We start from the raw sequence: 23,721 nt of genomic DNA on the forward strand, positions 1-23,721 counted from the left end.
GTTCATCCAAACCACTCTCACCTCATATTTGATCTCCCTCATCTTTAATTATCATGTCACTCTTAGAAAACTATAAAAAGATCATTCATTCCACATGGAAGGGGACTCAAGCAAGGAAGAGAAAAAATAGAGAAAAACTAGAGTTCTTTTGTCACTAGACTCCTTCTCGACCACCACTAGACTTCCACCAGGCCACCGGATTTCCTCCCAACCACCAACTGACGCCAGACTTTTGCATGGCCACCGACTGACGCCGGACTTCCACCCGGCCTCCAACTAACATCGAATTTCCATTTAATCACCAAACGTCATCGGACCTCTGTTTGTCACTAGATTTCAACCCCACGGTTGATTATTGTAATTTGATAATTCTCAATTTTGAGGATGAATCAGTCACTTGTAATATATTCAAATACTAGAGGAATCATTTCGATTGGGCATGACCCCATGATTTTTCTCTTTTTTAGGATTTTTTACGTAAAAAATCTTGTGTTCTTTGTTTGTGTGTTGGATATCCGTACAACGTTGAGACGTAGAATTCTAACTCTATCACCGCGTATATTCTAGCCCGCAACACTACTATATGTTATATTAAAAATTAAACAAATTCATGTGCAATGAAAGTCCATCATCATTGAATTTTAATCAAGATATCTTGACTTTTTTTTTTTTGGTGAAATATCAAGAAGAAAATGAGTCTTTGATTTTTACATCACCCACTAAGAGAGCCTATGAAAATAGAAAATATTTATGTAATTATATATAAATACTAAGACAATTAAATATAAGTAATAGTCAAGCTTGAAATTAGGGTGATTAGTGTTTACATAATATCTCATTATATACTAATTAAAACACTCAATAAAACATATTTAATTCAAATTTGATTACTTGAGCTCAAAATAAAACTACTAATATATAGCTTAAGACATATATTAACACTTTATCATATACTCCTTAGCCTTTATCAACAATTGTAGATTATTAGTAACATAAAATAAAGTCTTATATTTAAAAATAATATGTTTATTGTGACAATTTATAATGTTCATTCTTCTATTGTTTTTAGCCATTGCTATACTATACATTTACCTTTTGCTTTCTTTGGGTATCATTTCCTTTGTATTGATTGGAAGTGTTGTGAGCAAATATTTGATGAATAATTTAGTAATTATTTATACAATTTTTTTTATTTAGCTATTTAAAAATTATTGATAAATGAGTATGAGCATTGGGATGTTTGTTCATCTATATTTTTGTATATAATTAATTATTTGTTCTTATTGAACAAGTAGCTCATCTAAAGCTTGATGAAAGACCTTTTTCTAGATTATTTAATTATTTTGTATGACTTATTCAATATTATTATATTAATATTCATTTACTCTACAGCCTTCAAAACTTGTACTAATAAAAGTATAAACATGATGAAAATAGTGATTAAATAATTAGATGGATAGATTAAAATTTTAATCTATTTGGTTAAATCATAACATTTTGGATTCAATTTTTTTTTATGGAAGACACCCGACCTTACAAATAGACCAACTATGTGAACGCAGGACATGAAACTTAAATGAGAATGAGGAAGAAAGTTATATTTGTTGTCTCATTTGGAATGTTAGAATATATTACAAAAGTTCAATTTGCCTTTTCATTACTGGAGCCAAGCGGAGCTGCAAGATCAAAATTAAGAATACAAATAACATGGCTTTTAGAGCTTATAAAACATAAACATTTGCCATGGGCGATCTTCATTTGGGGCGAGAGAGGAGCGAAAGGGAAAACAAAAGCCATACTCGAGGTCGTGACTCGTGAGTCGCGAGATAGGAGTAAAGGTGCAAACGAACTATTGATACTTTTCATGTGTCAAAAAAATGTTTGTGGCTTCTCTCGATTAATAAATAACTTTAAAATAAAAAATTACAAAAATTAGAGCATGTTTACTCATTGGCAAACTTGTTGCTCTTTTAAGCCACTAAAACAAGCATCTTTAATCCCCTTTAGGCTTTCAATTTTAGCTTTAGTCAAATCCTTTAGAGGAGATATCTCGTACTAATTCCTCCGAGCAACTCTGCGTCAAAATTTCTTTTCATCATTCCTTCCACAATGGAAAGTCATTCCTCTCTATGTCTATCAATATTTTACATCATTAGTCTTTCTCTCTCTACAATTGAAGCATTGCGTGATCTTAGAAGGTGGATTGAGGACTTGAAATGGAAAAAGCCTGAATCCCCCCCCCAAGGAATTTTTATTGGGTCCGGTGTCCTGATGTAGCTCTACATCCGGACACCAGTAATCTGGCGTCACGTAGCAGCTCCATTATCACGGACCCAGCCCGGCGAAGAGTGGCCTAATTGGCTAAAGTAGAGCGGGGGCTATAGAGCTCTAATTGACATAAAAGTTCAAAACTTTCATATTATTATCTTACTTATAGTTTCCTCTAACAAATTTAGTAATATTACCTTACTAGTTATACTTTTTAAAATATTATTTTTTTGATATTATTATTATTTAATTACTAAAAAAACTTGCCCACTCTTGCAAAAAAAGTGCCGCTTCCCCGTGAAGAGTTAAATATAAAGCTACACATATAGAAGCACAAAGTAGAGCGTGACGTGCTTTAATTAACGTGCACGCATCAACGTAGGTCCTTCATGCGTTTCTGCTGTTGTAATAATTCCAAGTTTATCAAATGGAGGAGAAAGAAATACTGTACAGAATTTTTTTTTAATTTAAATTTACCATATTTCTAATTTTTATAATTTAATTATTTTTCTAAAATTATCATAATAACAAAAATAAATTTTATAATTAAATTATATAGATTATGAAGACTTATGTGAGGATATCTAATAATAATAAGGATAGAATGAAAATTATTAAACTTATTATGAAAATCATGTTGCACAAATCTTAAAGTAAATCAAATAATTTTTAAACTATCATGACACATATTTGTATTATAATATTTTGCCAGATATTTTTTCAATTATTTCTATATTTTATTTTTCAAATAGTTGTCATTAGTTCTAATTTATTACAATTTTTTACATCATTTGAAAAACTTTTTTGCTAATTATTTTTTATAATTGGATAAATATATCAATTATGAAATAAATATCTTTTTGTTTAATTCATATTAAACTTAATTACTTTACACCAGATAATTTCTTTGTTTGATTTTCCGTTGCTGGTTTAAGAAGCAAAATCCCCACACAGTCATGTGGCTATTGGGTCTACTTACATAATGGCTTCCATTTCTTCAATACTTCAACGGAGAAGCCACAGGCATCTCCTTCTATAAATCCCTCCCACCAAACCCAAAGCATCACATCACAGCAGTAAGCCCAAATGGCCTCGGCGAAGCTTCTCTTCTTCATATTCTTTCTTCCGACCATCCAAATCCATGCTGCTCAGCCTAGATTCCTTCACGGCCTCTTCTCAGAGAATCCAATGGCTTTTCCGCCTTCAGCATATCAGTTCTTCAACCTTTACTCCACGCCGCCCGCCGCCCAGGTTGCGCCGGCGCCGCAGGGCGTAGTGCGAGGTTCCGCAGACTGCGCAGCGCCTTTAAAAGTTAGGGCGAACGGGGAAAAGCTCCTCCTTTTCGTCCTCATCGTTGTTATTGTAGTCGTTGTGGCTGTCTTCTATTTGCGAGCGAGGCGGCGAGCCAATGCTCGGCTTGCGCAGCTGCCATTTAATGGCGCCTTGACGTATCAAAAGGAAGGAAGGCCAAAGGATTCCAGTTAGGGTTTTGTTGTTTGGGGGATTTACAATACATATCTAGCACTCAAAAGTTATATTGTTTATATATATTTAGCTTCTAAATTTTATTATTTATATTTAAAACATTAAAAAAAAAAAAAACTTCATTTCAATCCTTGTTGCCATGCCATCAATCCTCCTTCACATGTTGTTAGTGAGGTGAATCTCCTCTCAACTTCTTGAGAAATTATTTCGTGCAGATTGCGGACGGGAAGAATTATTCGGATACTATATATGTACAAATAGTATGTATAAAAAGTTGATACATACTGTAAACAAGTTTATATTTAGTGTGTACAATCACATGTCCAAACAGTTCTTCCTGTTCGGACTCCGCGCGGAATAATTTCTCCAACTTCTTAGTTGGTCCATCCATCCCTCATCATAACTTTCTTGTTGGTCTTGTCGCCATTCACACCGCATAGGGCTATTTATTCGTGTATTCCCATCACAACTCTCTTGTTGATCTGTAGGCCATAATGCTACTTCTTCTATCTAGTGAGACTTTGTCATCACTTGCTGGTTTCCTTGTTACATGCATGCCACCACCAATCCCATTTGCTCGGCCGAGTGAGCTTTCATTGTGACTTCCCCATCTCTTTAGAATCTAACGACATCAGTTGAGGGTTTCGACTTGGCTATTAACTGAAATTAAAGGAGTGCTACATTGTGAAAACAAGATAGCCAATGTATCAAATATGTAAATGATAGATCTTTGAGTGCAATATATGTAAATCCTCATTTTTAAAAAAATGGTTAATATCCAATGATTTATGATTTGCTAAGTGATTGAGAATTTCACTTTTCTTAAAATTTGGTTAAGTCATGCGATTGTGAAAATTTTGCTTATTATTAAAAAAATAAATTTAAGTATGATCATAAATTTGATGTAAGTCAATATTTGATTTCAAAATCTTTGCCAATATGGCTCTAATTTATTGATAATAGCATTTAAGTGTATTTGAGTCAAGATGATTTTGTATGAAAAGAAAAGATTGAATATAATGGAGATGATAAGCTATTTATTGATAATTTTATTTGCATACTTCAATTTTATTTTGAAATTTATGTAATAAAAAATTCGATTGATTGGTCATAGTCATAAATTACATTATAATTTAATTTAAATTAGAATATTATCAGATCCCATTACGGTCAAGACAGCAAGCAAGGCGATATCTTAATAGTTATATATTTATTTATTTATTAAATAAAATTTTTTTGGTATATTATTCATAAGATACATCCAAGAAAACCGTGTAAAATCGTCGATAAAAATCACATAATAACGAAAACCTTCAGAGGAGTAAACGGGTGCAGGACCCCATACATCAGAGTGTATTAGATCAAATGCGGCAGAAGAAACCGAAACACTTTTATTAAAGGAAATTTTGTGACATTTAGCCACGGTACAAGCAGTGCAGGAAAAATCATTTGAAATTTTTGTAATGTCAGGAATTAAATGGACTAAATCTTTAAGTAGCCTATGATGTGGATGTCCTAAACGGCTATGCCAAAGCTTTTCTTGATTCCTGCTTGCGTAGAATGCCGTTGGTGTGACTTCGGTGGATCGTCGAAGTTGGTACAAGCCGTTATGAAGAGGTCCACGAAGAAGAAGACGGCGGTCCTTGCGATCCTTAATTTTAAATCCGTTAGCATTAAAACTCACAGAAACCGGGTTATCAGTAGTTAATTTGGAAACTGATAAAAGATTGTGAGAAAGATGTGGAACGTGAAGAAGATTACGTAAATATAGCTTACGAGGAGTTTCGGGTAGAGGAAGAAGCCCTTGTCCGGAATGAGCAACCGGAAGTTGCGACCCATTTGCGATAGAGACACTCTCTTGACCATGGTAAGGTGTCTGATATTGGAAATTGCTCAGATCTGGAGTGAGGTGGTTGGAAGCACCCGAATCGACGATCCAGTCTTGAGAGGGACTCTGATTCGGTTGAGCAAGAAGAGCGGAGATGGTTCTTGGATTGGTCGGAGCAAATCTTGGGTTCGAACGGTGCCAGCAGTTCAACGCTATATGACCCACTTTGTTGCAAATCTGACAAATGGGACGGGCTGTGTTCGGAGAAGCTGGATTTGGCGTATTAGAAGTGACGTTGTTGTGGTTCGGACCATTTCCCACTGTTGTTGGGCGGTTCTTGTTAAATCTGCGTGGGGGCCGGTTGCGGGACTGGATTGAAGACATGGCGTGAAGAGCTGTAGCGCTGGAGAAGGCTGAGTTTTCTTTGGATAGTTCTTGATTAACATTGATCTCTTCGCTGCATAGAAGAGAATAGAGATTGTCAAGATTCATTGGTAGTGGGTAAGTGCGGATGGCGGCTTTGAACGAGTTGTAGGTTGACGGGAGGCCGTTGAGAATGTGGATAATGATGTCCTCCGCATCAACGTGAGAGCCGGATGCCGCTATGTTATCGACGATGGATTTGACGTGATTGAGATATTGTTGCATGGTCAGATTTTGCATCTGAACGTGATGTAGCTCGTTCTTGAGCTGGATTACGCGCGATCGGCAAGTTGGTTGAAGCCGTTTTTCCAGAACAAGCCACACATCTTGAGCAGTGGTGCAAGAAATGACGTAGGGCAGGATCGGTGGAGAAATTGTGGAAAAGAGAGCGGAGAGGAGATTGTTGTCGGCTAGATGCCAGCGTTGGTATTCTGGAGAAGAGACGTCGGATGGGCAAGAAACGGAGCCGGTTAGGTGTCCGGCGTAGCCGTTCGCCGTGAACTGTTGGAGAAGTTGAATGCGCCAGATTGCGTAGTTCTCCGTGGTGAGAGCGTTGGGAACGAGGTTCTTGATGTTGGAGATGAGAAACTTGAGTTGTTGTGGAATGTGGATCTCGGTGTTGTTGCTGTTGTTCCCGGAGATGGTGGTGGAGGAGGGAGGATGGGAGTTTGCAGATTCTTGATCTCCCATGGTTTGGCTCATGATACCATGACAGAAATGGAAACGAGAGAAGACGTGCAGGGAAAGAAGACAGAGCAGAGGTAGAAGAAGATAAAGTATTTTTATTTAATTCAAAGTAGCGTGTACAGAGATCTTTATATAAGAATTACAATGGTAAACATGTAATAAACTGTAAGTATGAGATTGTTCGTTTACATCTCCCCTCAAATTAATCATTCTGTGTTCGAATGGTTAATTTGCGACGAAGGTTGTGAAAGCGAACAGCAGAGAAGGATTTGGTTAGGATATCTGCAATTTGATCTTCGGACGGTATGTGAGTGAGGGAGATAGCTCCGTTCTTGATGTGTTGACGGATGAATTGGTAGTCTATTTCAATATGTTTGGTCCGAGCATGGAAAACTGGGTTCCGGGCCAGAGCAATCGCCGATGTGCTGTCGCAGTGGATCGTGGTAGGTGAGTGCTGCGGAATGTCTAACTCTTCGACGAGGCGACGTAACCAGATGACATCGGAGGTGGCGGCCGAGAGTGCTCTATATTCGGCCTCGGTGGAGGATTTTGCTACTGTTACTTGTTTCTTCACGGACCAAGATATGAGGTTTGGTCCCAAAAAGGAGCAGAAACCGGAAATGGATTTCCGGTCGGATGAGTCGGACGCCCAGTCGGCGTCGGTGTAGGTCCGCAAGATGAGATCGCCGGTTTGGAGCGGAAGTCCGAATGAAATGGTACCTTTGACATATCTGAGTAGGCGTTTTAGATCTTGAAAATCTTGAGTGGTCGGTTGATGCATGTGTTGGCAGACCTGATTTGTAGCAAAGGCGATGTCCGGCCTGGTGATGGAGAGATATTGGAGTGAGCCAGCGAGTCTGCGGTATAGAGTCGGGTCATGAAATGGCTGGCTAGTTGAGACGTTGTGTTTTGATTTGGGAGATAATGGTGTGACAGCAGGTTTGCATTCAGCTAGTCCGGCATCCTTTAGTAGTCTCTCGGCATAATGTTGCTGTGAAAGGAAGAGACCGTTGGGTTGCTGAGAGATCTTGATGCCAAGAAACAAAGATAGCTGATTTGATTGTTTGAGAGAAAACTGAGAGTGTAGTTTGGCTAGTAGAGCGGTGATGGCAGCGGAGTTGTTCCCTGTAATTAAAATGTCGTCTACATAGATTAAGAAGAAAATTTGTGTATGATTAAGTCGATAAGATAATAGAGACGGATCGGAGCGAGTAAACCTGAAGCCTTGTGTCTGAAGAAAGGAGGTTAGTTTTTCAAACCATTGTCGCGGAGCTTGCTTGAGACCGTAGAGAGATTTATGCAATTTGCAGACGTAGGAAGGTGATGCGGCATTGATAAAGCCCGGTGGCTGTCGCATATAGATGTTCTCGGTCAGGTCACCGTGGAGGAATGCATTTGAGATGTCGAGTTGAATGATTTGCCAATTCCGATTGATAGCTAAGGTGAGGAGGATGCGGATTGTGGTCATTTTGGCGACAGGGCTGAACGTCTCTTGGTAGTTAATACCGTATTGTTGGTCGTAGCCTTGAGCTACAAGGCGAGCTTTAAATTTGTCGACGGTTCCATTGGGAAGCAGTTTGGTCTTAAATGTCCATTTGCACCCAAGAATGGGTGTGTTGGCCGGAGGGGGAACGAGTGTCCATGTTGATTGTTTCTGGAGAGCGTGAAATTCATCGGACATAGCTTGACGCCAGTGTGAGTGCTTGACTGCTTGAGCATAGGTGTTTGGGGTTGAAGTAGGAGGTGTGGTGGCTATAAGTGATAGGATTTGTTTTGGTTTAGTAATTCCAGATTTGAGTCTTGTTTGCATGGGATGTGAAGGTAAATTGGCGTTGGTTTGAGTGGGAAGGATTGAGATCGCGGGAATGGTCGAATTGGCCCCAGTGTTATGTGAAGGAGATTGAACGGAAGAGTTGGTGGATTGAGGTAGTTTAGTGGTGCTAGACGTTGGCATTGACGTTGGTGGAGCTATGAGAGACGGCGGAATAAGCAGAGAGGGTGGAGTGCGGTGCAGTGATGGTAAGAGATTTGGATTGTGCACAGGTTTGAGATTTTGGTAGGGGAAGATGGTTTCATTGAATGTGACGTGGCGGGAGATATAAGTTCTGTTCGAGGAGATATCCAGGCACTTATATCCCTTGTGAAAGGGGGAATACCCGATGAATATGCATTCGTGGGATCGCGGCGAAAGTTTGGTAGCTGCATAGGGACGAAGTGACAACCGAAGGTTCGAAGATGTGTGTAATTCGGGGGATGACCGTGTAGACGATGAAATGGGATTTGATTTTCGATGGACGACGAGGGTAAGCGGTTTACCAGATAATTGGCCGTGGCGATCGCCTCGGCCCACAGAGTAGCAGGTAGATGTGCCGCATGTAGTAATGTGCGAGCGAGATCCAGTAGATGACGATGTTTTCGCTCGGCGATCCCGTTCTGTTCAGGCGTGTGAGGACAGCTGAGTTGCCTTTGTATGCCATGTTGTAGGAGGAATGCCGAGAACTCATGGCTTGTAAACTCGCCTCCGCCGTCGGATCTAAAGGCTTTTGGTGTGGTATGGAACTGAGTTTGTACATATTGCTGGAATAGTTTAAATTTTGAGAAGGTTTCCTGTTTGTTTTTCATAAGATACATCCAAGAAAACCGTGTAAAATCGTCGATAAAAATCACATAATAACGAAAGCCTTCAGAGGAGTAAACGGGTGCGGGACCCCAAACATCAGAGTGTATTAAATCAAATGCGGCAGAAGAAACCGAAACACTTTTATTAAAGGAAATTTTGTGACATTTAGCCACGGTACAAGCAGTGCAGGAAAAATCATTTGAAATTTTTGTAATGTCGGAATTAAATGGACTAAATCTTTAAGTAGCCTATGATGTGGGTGTCCTAAACGGCTATGCCAAAGCTTTTCTTGATTCCTGCTGGCGTAGAATGCCGTTGGAGTGACTTCGGTGGATCGTCGAAGTTGGTACAAGCCGTTATGAAGAGGTCCATGAAGAAGAAGACGGCACAATTTATCATTTTTCAAAATACATCATATGTAATTTTTTTTTATATGCATGTCAATTTGTTACTTCATAGTTTAATAAAAAACTGACATGTCATTCTTTAACATATTATTTTGGTATTATATAAAATTTACTTTTAACATTTATTTTCACTTCACAGGATCATTGCATTTTGAGGCTTACGCCTCAAAACGCCTCGAGCCTTACTTATCGCTTCACAAACGGAAAACATATTAATACCAAATTGCGGAATTTTAAACTATGGTTTAGTGTGTGAAAACTGTGAGAACGGTGTACGAGAGAAGAGAAGCACGGAGAGAGTGAGAGAGAAGAGAGATCTGTACTCATTTCTCCCAATTTTTTAGTGAATTTTTTGGTATAGTGTGGCTCAGTTTTTTTCCCGATTTTGAGCTTCTCCATGTTAAATCGTGGTGTCCTTTACTTTCCGTTGATTTTCTATTTTCTTATTTCTTTCATTGTGGTGGTTTGCTCCTCATCCCGAACAATTTTCTTCACATAAGCTTCACAATCACATTTATAAAATAATGCAATCGTCCAAAACATACACTAAATTGAAGACAATATTGATCATATATGAATAGTCGGGGGATTATTTTTAAGTATTGAAATGGTTAATTAAATTTTGAAATGGTAGGCAAATAATATACCTTAATTTAATACATATCATAACAAATAATTTTCAAATTTAACCCAAATTAAAATTTCATATTTACTAAATCCTATTAGCCCCAAGGTGTAATTTCTTTTAAAGCAAATTTATAATAATATAATAGGATAAGCTCCCAACCCCATCTATTTTCCTTTGTGAAGAAAAAGGAATTTTTATTCTGTCAAGTTACCTGATATAACTCTATGTCATGTAGTCAATAATATGTCGCCACGTGCTCTTACTCTTGTCTGCGCGGCCCGACGACCCGACTCGGACCGAATCCGGGATTACTATTTTCGCGTATTGCTCGGTATTGCTAGGTATTACTCGGTATTGCTTGGCAATAACTAGAAATACACTATGTGAAGATCAATATCGAACAATACTGAGTAATGCCTAAAAGAACTCGGTATTGCTTGATACTGCTCGGTATTGTTCGGTATTACTCGGTATTGCCCTTCACAAAATATTATTTTTCATTTTTATCTAACAAAATCCACTAATACCTAACAATACAGAACAATATGCAAACTCCGGACACCTGTCGTATAGCTACAAAACTGACGGAATAAAACCCTCGTCGCCTGTTCGAAATCTCAAAGGGGCTAAATTAGAGTAGAACCGTGGAAGGGAGAGATGCATCTATGGCCGTCTCAAAAGATCAGGAACTATTACAGCTGCGCTTACGTCTCGAAGTTCGAATGGAATCTGAAACAATTAAGGCAAAGCAAAGCTGCTACTTCAGTATGCGCCTCCGACGACCGCTGCGTGATCCGAGAAGCTCTGATCTCCTCCTCTTCTCCGATGCCTTCATCATTGGAACAGAGAAAGGATGCCGTTGATCCTTTTTCGAAGATCATCAGACTGGTCCTCCTCTCCTGCTGCTGCTGTTGCTGCTTTTTTTGCACAGGTATAGCTAACTGTCCCTTCAATTGCTCACTCTGGTTTCTTCCCGAACATTTTTTCTGAGTGTACTCTAAGTTCTAGATTTCGGTGTGTGCTTTTAAATCAAAATTTGAACATTGGAATTGTTTTGATCTTCAAATGATCCTTCGTGCTAGAACCCGATGTGAAAAATTAGAAAGGATGAAGTTTGATGTTGATTGTTCGGGGATAAAAAGTTGGGATTGTTACTTAATGAGTACTATGAAGAGAGGGAGAGTATGGATGTGAGAGAATGTGATGGAGAATGAGTGAATTTCTCTACCAAATGCTCTCTCTTCTTTTTCTTTCTCTCTATATTCTCCGTTTTTACACATAAAATTTACTTTTTGATGCACCTACCTAATGTTTACTGGTAGAGAGAGTTGTACGGTGGGAGTTTTAGTGGATTTCCATCCCTTACATGGTGGTAGGATGGGTGAACTTTGGATGAAGGAAATGAGCTCACCTAATCTTATTCGGTGTATGGATGATGGGATAAGGAATGCAGAGATGGTTTGACTTTGTGCAGGCTATGGGAAGGTGGTTTTTTAAGGAGGCGAGAGTTAAGTGGATGGAGTGATTTATGAAGAGGTGCAGTGAAGATGATGAGAGGCGTGGAAGGTTATGGGATTTATTTGGAAGGGACAGATGTTGATGAGGGCTTTTCTATGGATAATTTAGAATGGGCGAATGATGCCTAGGGTTTATCTTGGGGTGTTGAAGAATTTGGAGGTGTAGGGAGGAGGCTAAGGTCTCTATGAGGAGATAGCACCAAAGTCTTAGAGATTTTTTTTAATTTTCCATATTTTCTTCTGGGCATGAAGGTGGATGGTGGGTGAGTTGCAATCATGGAAACATCAAATCTTCCATGAGTGACCTTCAAACTTCGAGATGGAAGATGTCACCCTTCACCACCTCATGGTGAAAGAGAAGTTTTAAGAACATACATAAAATTAGATATGCATAGATGATTATGGCATGAAGGTCACCAAACCTCCGTGCATCTGACCTTGAATAAAGGGAGTGAATTCCATAGTGGAACACAACCACAAACAAGTCTTAATTCTTTCATTGCTTACTTGACTATTTATATAAGCTGGAGATGTTCACAACCTGAACTAAAATGCTATAAAGAAAATACAACATTATAAATACAATTAAATTTTAAACAAAAAAAATCTAAATGAGGGGCAGTTGTTTTTCCATTGGACTTGGTTCTTGGTGGTTTTGATCTTTGAGGAAGTGGAGTCTATGGGCCACTTCATTGAGGAGATTATAGAGTTAGTTCCTTGAATGTGAGGAAGACTATTGCTCTCTAGGAACATATCCCTTAACCATTTAACCATGCTTTCTTGAAAAATTGGTCTGTTCCTTGACCATTTGACATGATCTCTTAAAAAGTGGATTGAAGTTTGACCAAGTCTTCCCTTGTGGCTGTCCCCTTGACTTGGCATAGATTATGGAGAATATATGGCATTTTCTGGTGATGTGGCTGTCCCAATGATGAGTTGGAAGGCCTCCTTGCATGCATAACACTTTTCAATTATACAATTATGCAAAGATTTTGAAATCAATAAAGAAAATTACAATAGATAAAACAAATGAAAATCAATACAAAAGATGTAGAAAACGACAACAATGACTTGCAAGTTAATCAATTATACGTGCAAGGGTCCTGCTAGGGGGCTTGTAATTGGTCTCTGATGTGTTGCATCATTTACTCATTTGGGTTCTAAAAGTTACTCATCTATAAGAAGCTTTTGGTTAACTCTTGACACTGATTTGGCTTTGGGGGAAGGAATGAAAGAATTTATATATCTCCTTGTAAATTATCTTTGTTTACTTATCAAAGAGGTGCCAAGTTTAGGTTCTTGGTTTCTTAAATTACACTTCCATAAAAGAAACCTTATTATGAAAATAAAATTGCATCAAAATTTAGTGCAACTCAATCAATCAACCCAACCTAGCCAACTAGCCAAAATCCAATCATAAGACCCAATGATAAACAAAAGGAAAAAAAAAAAGTTTTTGATAGATAGTTTGCTATCCTATACTTTAGTTAAAATAGATCAGTCTAGCATTGTATATGAAGACCTTCAAGCTTGCAAAAATATCTTTTCAGAGATATGATAATGTTCTTGAGGATCTACCGTAAGACCCTTCTATTGATCTTGTTGTTGATGGTGGTTTCTTCCCATCTATCTCTTCCTCTTCAAGATGTATTTTTCATTTGTTACCGCTTTTTGATATAGATTCCTCATTTTTCTTTCTTCCTTATTCCATATTAAACTAATTTTCTCGTACAACTGAGGAGCTTAAATTCTCCCCCCAGTAATATTTTGACTATTCAGAGTAGAGTTTTTTGTAGTTCAGTGTAATTGATGCAGTGTGCGATGTCATCACACAACACTTATTAAAACATTCAAAAGATACATAGAAGAGGAAGATGATCAATTTATTTGCCATTGACCTGTGATTGTCAAGAATCATCCAGGACAGTGATTATAAAAAAGGGTCATATGCTTCATCTAATTATCATGTACAAAGAAGGTGTTTTAGATGTTGATACTGCAATCCTACTTACTGAAAAAGTGCAAATGAAATTGAAAATGTAGCCTGATGAGAATAAAATTCATTTTACTGTTCAAAAATAACTTAAAATTATTTTCCTTTTTACAATAGGTATGTTTGTTGAAATTGTTCTTCTTATAAGTGACCAATTTTCATTCATGCTTTTGAGTAAGGATGCACCACCTTGGGGATGCAAGTTGGTGAAGATTTTTAAAAGCTGTTGTCAAGATTTTTTATTCAAATCTTGTTTATATCGATAAATCCGCACCCCACATGTCGGTGAAAAAATGGACTTGATTAAGTACAAATTATGCTTGGTTAGATTAAAAAATGACCGGGATAAAGAAATCAAAATTTTCCTTTTAACAAGTATAGTATTTCTTTTCAATGAGATATTCTGATTTACATCTTACAATCATCATCATTATCCTTATCGTAACAAGTGATTTCATGAATTTAAAATTTCCATTCATTTTTATTGGTTACTGCATAATGTGCAGAGCCTATTCCCCACAAATATTTTTGCACAATCTACATTTAATCACATTCAATCTATCTCTCTTTTTTTTTTAATTCTTCAACACTACTGCTATGTTCCCATCTTATTGGTGCATTTTCTACCTTTGTTATACATCTCCAACCCTCTAGTGGTGGAGCCATAAATTTATTCTAGTGGAGGCACAAATTAAGTTTTTTTAAATATTATCTTAATTTTTTTTATTTGGACTTGAGATTGAAGAATTTTTAAATTTTTCATTAAACTTATTATTTCAAAAAAGATAAAACATAAGATGATAAAAAACTTATAATTTATAATGTTTTTTTTTTTCATATTCTAAAAGAATTGAATGATTACTTTATTATCAAATATCAATACAATTCTTTTTTTTTTCTTAATATAAGTGACTAAATTAGCATTGATTTATTAATTTCCAATTCTATTTTGTATACAATTTTTACTATAGTTTTAACTGGGAAAAAAAATCAACTTATAGTGTATTGATTTTAAAATAAATTAAAAATTTTTAATTTATTTTAATAAATTTTGATTATAATTTTTTAAACTCAATCTATTTATATATAAATGAAAGAATAAAAGTCATTAACTATGTTTCAATTTTAATAAACAATTAATAATAATAATATAAAAATTAAAAAGTGAAGAAATTAAAAATAGTAAAAAGCTAAAACAGAATTCATAAGCTATAACACATATTAGAAAAGCAGGAGCAGTAAGATAAAAGGATGAGACTATAAAGTAGCCTCTTCATCCACAAACCCAACCAAATACATCTCACACTACTTATATATAGCTACAATACACTCATCCAACGGTTCATAGCAACTAGGAAGTTATAAAGCAAAGGTTGAGATGTACAGTTCTGAATCTGTAGCAAAGGGAGAGCAGTAGTGGAGCAGGCAAGCCGTTATGCTGAGAGTAATTTGTTATTATTAATAGGAGTGGATTACATATTTAGCTTTATCAGCCCCCTTCAAATTGATCATCCAAGGTTGTATGGTCAATTTGTCTCTAAGGTAATGAAATATGATATTGGAAAGGGATTTAGTGCATATATTAGCAATTTGATCATGAGAAGCCACATGGTGAACTATAACTGCTTTGGACTTAATATACTTCTTAATAAAGTGATGATCAATTTCAATATGTTTAGCTCTTGTATGAAATATTATATTGTTTGCTAAAAATATTGCTGAAATGTTATCACAATAAATGAGAGATGGAGCTAAAGTCTCTATATGAAATTCTATAAGCAATCGTCTTAATCAAATAAGTTCAGTGATAAGGAGTAACAAAGCACGATATTCGGCTTCTGTGGAGGAACGAACAATAGTTGGTTGCTTCTTTGTGGCCCATGAGATGAGGTTTGGCCCAATAAAAATGCAATACCCTGAAGTAGACTTGCGATCTGTTAAGCCGCCGGAAATTTGACCGCCGGAAAGCCGCCGGAAAATTCCGTCGGTAATAAGTGATTTTCCTGTAGTGAGTGGCCCATATTTATTACAAGTGTCTAGGTTAAGGATATAAGGTAATAAAGAAGAAGAAATGACATAATATAAAGATTGTGTGTAGCTTGGATTTGGTATAGGCCAGCCATATGAATCGAGGAGATGCTTGCTAGGACAGGAGATAGAACCATCAATGTAACCTTCAAGCCCGTTAGCTTTGAATACTTTAAGCACTTGAGAATGCTCGGTAGAGTAACTTTCTGTCGTTAGCGGGGTGTGAAAAATACTTCTCAAGTTCTTCGTGAGAAATTTTAGTTGAGGTAGAATATCTATCTCTGCAGCTTCCTTTGAAGCCATTTCAGTCATCTCTAGATTTGAGGAGGAAGAGTTGGAAGATTCCATCAAGTGTTGTAGAGAAGATGCTCTAATACCATGAAGAAATTAGAAACTTTAAAATACTAAAACAAAATTCGTAAGATGTAACAGAGATAAGAAAAGCAGGAGCAAAAAGATAAAGGGATGAGACTATAAAGTAGCCCCTTTGTCCACAAACCCAACCTGATACATCTCATACTTGTATATAGCTACAGCACACTCATCTAATAGTTCACATCAATTGGGAAGTTATAAAGCAAATGCTGAGATTTACAATTCTGAATCTGTAGCAGAAGGAGAGCGGTAGTGGAGCTGGCAAGCCATGTTGCTGAGATTGATTTGTTATCATTAATAGGAGAGGACTGCATATTAGCTTTATCAAAAGAATGTAAAATTTTATTTTGCAAACCCCCCGCCACCCCCTATATTCTCCGTTTTTACACATAAAATTTACTTTTTGATGCACCTACCTAATGTTTACTGGTAGAGAGAGTTGTACGGTGGGAGTTTTAGTGGATTTCCATCCCTTACATGGTGGTAAGGATGGGTGAACTTTGGATGAAGGAAATGAGCTCACCTAATCTTATTCGGTGTATGGATGATGGGATAAGGAATGCAGAGATGGTTTGACTTTTTGCAGGCTATGGGAAGGTGGTTTTTAAGGAGGCGAGAGTTAAGTGGATGGAGTGATTTATGAAGAGGTGCAGTGAAGATGATGAGAGGCGTGGAAGGTTATGGGATTTATTTGGAAGGGACAGATGTTGATGAGGGCTTTTCTATGGATAATTTAGAATGGGCGAATGATGCCTAGGGTTTATCTTGGGGTGTTGAAGAATTTGGAGGTGTAGGGAGGAGGCTAAGGTCTCTATGAGGAGATAGCACCAAAGTCTTAGAGATTTTTTTTAATTTTCCATATTTTCTTCTGGGCATGAAGGTGGATGGTGGGTGAGTCGCAATCATGGAAACATCAAATCTTCCATGAGTGACCTTCAAACTTCGAGATGGAAGATGTCACCCTTCACCACCTCATGGTGAAAGAGAAGTTTTAAGAACATACATAAAATTAGATATGCATAGATGATTATGGCATGAAGGTCACCAAACCTCCGTGCATCTGACCTTGAATAAAGGGAGTGAATTCCATAGTGGAACACAACCACAAACAAGTCTTAATTCTTTCATTGCTTACTTGACTATTTATATAAGCTGGAGATGTTCACAACCTGAACTAAAATGCTATAAAGAAAATACAACATTATAAATACAATTCAATTTTAAACAAAAAAAATCTAAATGAGGGGCAGTTGTTTTTCCATTGGACTTGGTTCTTGGTGGTTTTGATCTTTGAGGAAGTGGAGTCTATGGGCCACTTCATTGAGGAGATTATAGAGTTAGTTCCTTGAATGTGATGAAGACTATTGCTCTCTAGGAACATATCCCTTAACCATTTAACCATGCTTTCTTGAAAAATTGGTCTGTTCCTTGACCATTTGACATGATCTCTTAAAAAGTGGCTTGAAGTTTGACCAAGTCTTCCCTTGTGGCTGTCCCCTTGACTTGGCATAGATTATGAAGAATATATGGCATTTTCTGGTGATGTGGCTGTCCCAATGATGAGTTGGAAGGCCTCCTTGCATGCATAACACTTTTCAATTTTACAATTATTCAAAGATTTTGAAATCAATAAAGAAAATTACAATAGATAAAACAAATGAAAATCAATACAATAGATGTAGAAAATGACAACAATGACTTGCAAGTTAATCAATTATGCGTGCAAGGGTCCTGCTAGGGGGCTTGTAATTGGTCGTCTCTGATGTGTTGCATCATTTACTCATTTGGGTTCTAAAAGTTACTCATTTATAAGAATTAAGAAGCTTTTGGTTAACTCTTGACACTGGTTTGGCTTTGGGGGAAGGAATAAAAGAATTATATATCTCCTTGTAAATTATCTACTAAAATTATCTTTGTTTACTTATCAAACAGGTGCCAACTTTAGGTTCTTGGTTTCTTAAATTACATTTTCATAAAAGAAACCTTATTATGAAAATAAAATTGCGTCAAAATTTAGTGCAACTCAATTAATCAACCCAACCTAGCCAACTAGCCAAAAGCCAATCATAAGACCTAATGATAACAAAAAGAAAAAAAAAAGATTTTAGACAGTTTGCCAACTTGGACCGGTTCTCTGCTACAGTAGGCGGCCCAGGCCAAGTGGGGGGCAGAACCAAGGGGAGGGGGGCGGATACCCTAATGGGCCCAATTTTCCTTGTATTGTTTTTCTTGTTCGTGGATTGAATAGAAGAAGTTTCCTTGTGTTTCTTTTCAATTTTTCTGAAATTTCTGCTTCGTCCTGCTGATTTCAAGATTTTCCATTTTTTTTCCAATTTCTGTTAGGTTTGCTTGTGAACTCAAGTATTTCCCTTAGGGTTACTTGCGAACTCAAGTATTTCCTATCAGAAGACCTTCAAGCTTGCAAAAATATCTTTTCAGAGATATGATAATGTTCTTGAGGATCTACCATAAGACCCTTCTATTGATGTTGTTGTTGATGGTGGTTTCTTCCCATCTATCTCTTCCTCCTCAAGATGGATTTTTAATTTGTTACCGCTTTTTGATATACATTTCTCATTTTTCTTTCTTCCTTAGTCCATATTAAATTAATTTTATTGTACAACTGAGGAGCTTAAATTCTTCCCCCGATAATATTTTGACTATTCAGAGTAGAGTTTTTTGTAGTTCGATGTAATTGATGCAGTGTGAGATGTCATCACACATGACTTATTAAAACTTTCAAAAGATACATAGACGAGGAAGATGATCAATTTATTTTTCCATTGACCTGTGATTTTCAAGAATCATCCATGACAGTGATTATAAAAAAGGGTCATATGCTTCATCTAATTATCATGCACAAAGAAGGTGTTTTAGTTTTTGATCTTGCAATCCTACTTACTGAAAAAGTGCAAATGAAAGTGAAATTGTAGCCTGATGAGAATAAAATTCATTTTATTGTTCAACAATAGCTTAAAATTATTTTCCTTTTTACAATAGGTATGTTTTTTGAAATTGTTCTTCTTATAAATGACCAATTTTCATTCATGCTTTTGAGTAAGGATGCACCAACTTGGGGATGCAAGTTGGTGAAGATCTTTAAAAGCTGTTGTCAAGATTTTTTATTCAAATCTTGTTTATATCAATAAATCCGCACCCCACGGGGGTCGGTGAAAAAATGGACTTGATTAAGTACAAATTATGCTTGGTTAGATTAAAAAATGACCCGGATAAAGAAATCAAAATTTTCCTTTTAACAAGTATAGTATTCTTTTTCAATGAGATATTCTGATTTACATCTTACAATCATCATCATTATCCTTATCGTAACAAGTGATTTCACGAATTTAAATTTTCCATTCATTTTTATTGGGTACTACATAATGCGCAGAGCCTATTCGCCACAAATATTTTTGCACAATCTACATCTAATCACATTCAATCTATCTCTTTTTATTTTTAATTCTTCAACACTAATGCTATGTACCCATCTTATTGTTGCATTTTCTACCTTAGTTATACATCTCCAACCCTCTAGTGGTGGAGCCATAAATTTATTCTAGTGGAGGCAATTTTAATAAACAATTAATAATAATAATATAAAAATTAAAAAGTGAAGAAATTAAAAATAGTAAAGAGCTAAAATAGAATTCATAAGCTGTAACACAAATTAGAAAAGCAGGAGCAGTAAGATAAAAGGATGAGACTATAAAGTAGCCTCTTCATCCACAAACCCAACCAAATACATCTCACACTTATATAGCTACACTACACTCATCCAACGGTTCATAGCAACTGGGAAGTTATAATGCAAAGGTTGAGATGTACAGTTCTGAATCTGTAGCAGAGGGAGAGCGGTAGTGGAGCAGGCAAGCCGTTATGCTGAGGGTGATTTGTTATCATTAATAGGAGTGGACTACATATTAGCTTTATCAGCTCCCTTCAAATTGATCATCCAAGGTTGCATGGTTAATTTGTCTCTAAGGTAATGAAATATGATATTGGAAAGGGCTTTAGTGCATATATTAGCAATTTGATCATGAGAAGCCACATGGTGAACTATAACTGCTTTGGACTTCATATAATCCTTAATAAAGTGATGATCAATTTCACTATGTTTAGTTCTTGCATGAAATATTAGATTGTTTGCTAAAAATATTGCTGAAATGTTATCACAATAAATGGGAGATGGAACTGAAGTATCTATATGAAATTCTGTAAGCAATCGTCTTAATCAAATAAGTTCAGTGATAAGGAGTAACAATGCACGATATTCGGCTTCCGTGGAGGAATGAGCAACAATTGGTTGCTTCTTTGTGGCTCATGAGATGAGGTTTGGCCCAATAAAAATGCAATACCCTGAAGTAGACTTGCGATCTGTTTGTTGCTTGAAGTCTTCTATCAATAGTGGCTCATATTTATTACAAGTGTCTAGATTAAGGATATAAGGTAATAAAGAAGAAGAAATGACATAATATAGAGCTGTAGAGAGATTTTGATCAATAAGCATCCTCTGTGTGTAGCTTGGATTTGTTATAGGCCAGCCATCTGAATCGAGGAGATGCTTGCTAGGACAGGAGACAAAACCATCAATGTAACCTTCAAGCCCGTTAGCTTTGAATACTTCAAGCACTTGAGAATGCTTGGTAGAGTAATTTTCTGTCGGGTGTGAAAAATACTTTTCAAGTTCTTCGTGAGAAATTTTAGTTGAGGTAGAATATCTATCTCTGCAGCTTCCTTTGAAGCCATTTCAGTCATCTCTAGATTTGAGGAAGAGTTGGAAGATTCCATCAAGTGTTGTAGAGAAGATGCTCTAATACCATGAAGAAATTAGAAACAGTAAAAAACTAAAACAAAATTCGTAAGATGTAACAAAGATATGAAAAGCATGAGCAAAAAGATAAAGGGATGAGACTATAAAGTAGCCCCTTTATCCACAAACTCAACCTGATACATCTCATACTTGTATATAGCTACAGCACACTCATCTAATAGTTCACATCAGTTGGGAAGTTATAAAGCAAATGTTGAGATTTACAATTCTGAATCTGTAGCAGAGGGAGAGCGGTAGTGGAGCAGGCAAGCCATGTTGCTGAGATTGATTTGTTATCCTTAATAGGAGAGGACTGCATATTAGTTTTATCAAAAGAATGCAAACTTTTATTTTGCAAACACTCCCCCCACCCCCCGCCCCCCCCGCACTGCAACCTACTTAAGTTTGTTTTTTACCATCTTATCTTCAATAGGTGCTACTCCATATCTCTATCATAATTAAATTGATACAGGACAGCTAGTTTTGTTGTAAATTTATAAAATTTATATTTAAATCTTCATGATATTCTTTCTTTGCTTTATAAACTTGAGGCATTCAAATATATTTTTAATACTCTACCTGCTAGAGATACAAGCAGTCAAATGATGATTCTTAAACATCAAACCTTTAGTAGCTCTACAATTTGCTGCAATCACTGGAAAGATAGATGATATAATAGTTTTGGAGTGTCCTTGGCTTGTTTATTCATGTTTACATATTTCAACCGTCTTTAGCTCTGGGGAAAATATGCTATTGATAGTACTTATTAGATTAGTATTAGCTGTCGCAAATGGACTGGAACTATTAGCTTGTTCATTTGCTTCTAAGTTGGAATTTTTGAAAAATTTTCATTTTGCATATCATTTCGAGCAAAGTGGTTTAGAAAAATAGGAACAAAGTTCAAAATAGTCTACTAATTATTAGTATTTTACCAATTTAGTTGCAGTCTTACAAAGCATCACATTTCTTTAATTTAACCCATCAACTATACAAAATTAATTCCAAATATTCCTTCACATATTAAACTAGGATAAACATTGTATTGTTGAAAGACTAAATTGAAATCAATTTTGCATTCTGATTTTTCTCAATTTCTACTTTAGGGATTATTTGAGATAAATTTTATGCAGTTAAGGAACTAAATTAAAAAAAAAATGTGATATTCAGAGGTCAAATTGACTACATATGGATAGTCAAGAATTTATTTTGATCTTTTTTCTTGAAATGAATACCTTCTCATGGCTTTCTTATGAAGTTTTGTGTGTGACTACAGCTTGCCCAGACGAGGAACAAAAGTGAAGTGCCGATCATATAATTCTGCCATGCTGAAAAGTGAATAAATAGTTGTTGCCTGTGAAAGGTTTGTGAAGGCAATGATCAAATTTCGTTCTTCCAAGTTGATTAGTGAAACTGAACTTATTTGTAAATAATTTTTCTTTGAAATTCATTATGTTCTTTTCAGTTTCCAAGGCTTCATATTTACTTAGATAGTAATACAGCTCTCATGTCTCTGTAATGTATTCATTGTAGGAATAATTGAAGCATGAAATAAGTTCAGGTTTTATGAAAAATGTGGCTGATTACCTTTTTGGAATACCAAGGAAGAACAAAATGGCTGCCTGATGTGGTAGTGGTAGATAGGATATTGGAGGAAGAAGGCAAAGATACTTGTGGTTGGTATATGAGAAAAGTTTAGGACTTGGCTTTGAGTGCTCTTTAAATTTCAGTTTTTTAATATTATGTGGGAGCGGTGAGAGGTCTTGTTGAGGTGTTGGGGTTGCTTACGGTTTATAAGCAGAGTAAAACCCAAGAGATCCTCTTTAGTTTTGCTTTATGAGTGACATTATGGTTGTTGTGGGGTTGTAGAGAGAGTGGGAGTTGACTAGGATTAGTTAGAGGGAGTATAAACAAAAGGTAGAAGAGTGTTGGAAATAAAATACAAGCAAGGTAGCTAGAGCTCTCCAAAATCTCTCCTATCTCCTAGATCAAGCAATTCAGCTATCACTAAAGTTGTAATCAAGCAATGAAAAATTTGTTCATTCATTATATGTGCCAAAAAGTACATGACCTATGTAAGGATCTTGAATGAGAGGAAGGAGTTCTTCCTCTTGAGCTTCTTGAGAGAGGAGGATAGAGAGACGGAAGGGGAAAGAGAGGGAGAGGGCTGAGTATTATACTGGTCCCTAGTGGACCAGTCCAACCGGTCCCCTAGGGGACCGGTCCTGTTTTATTCTAGGAGGGGCGACGAGAGAGAGAGAGAGAGAGAGAGGAGTGGGGTCCACCAAAACTTCAAATTCAAATTCTTGGGAGGGAAAGGAGGGGGTGGCAAGGGCTCCAGCTCCTTAGTCATTTGACTTGATTAATTAATTGTATGCTTTAAGTAGGATGAGAGAATTAGGGTTAGGGTTATGTTTTGATTATTGAGTTCTCCTGGATTTTTCTTCTTGGTGTCTTGGGCTCTAGATTCATCATCTAGAGATTGGTTCTCCTCTCGAATTAAGGATCAATTGTATCTTGCTTTGATTTCTTCTTTCCATTAGTTTGATTCTTGCAATAAAACACTATTTGGTGAGATTTTCCCTCAGATTTTGTGAGTTTGTTCGCTGATTTTGGCTCTATTGATAGAAAAAACTTGAAATCTACAAGTAT

General features: G+C 36.5%; 1 protein-coding gene across 1 annotated transcript; it reads left to right on the plus strand.

The window, feature by feature from the left end:
• Positions 1-10,925: 10,925 nt before the first annotated feature.
• LOC110113183 lies at positions 10,926-22,643 on the plus strand. The gene is made up of 2 exons (XM_020845642.2): positions 10,926-11,277; positions 22,346-22,643. The coding sequence occupies exons 1-2, from the start codon at positions 11,004-11,006 to the stop codon at positions 22,369-22,371; spliced, it is 300 nt and encodes a 99-aa protein (XP_020701301.1). The 5' UTR covers positions 10,926-11,003; the 3' UTR covers positions 22,372-22,643.
• Positions 22,644-23,721: the final 1,078 nt, after the last annotated feature.

This window comes from Dendrobium catenatum, unplaced genomic scaffold, assembly GCF_001605985.2.
Source record: "Dendrobium catenatum unplaced genomic scaffold, ASM160598v2 original_scaffold_144855, whole genome shotgun sequence".
Lineage (NCBI taxonomy): Eukaryota > Viridiplantae > Streptophyta > Magnoliopsida > Asparagales > Orchidaceae > Dendrobium > Dendrobium catenatum.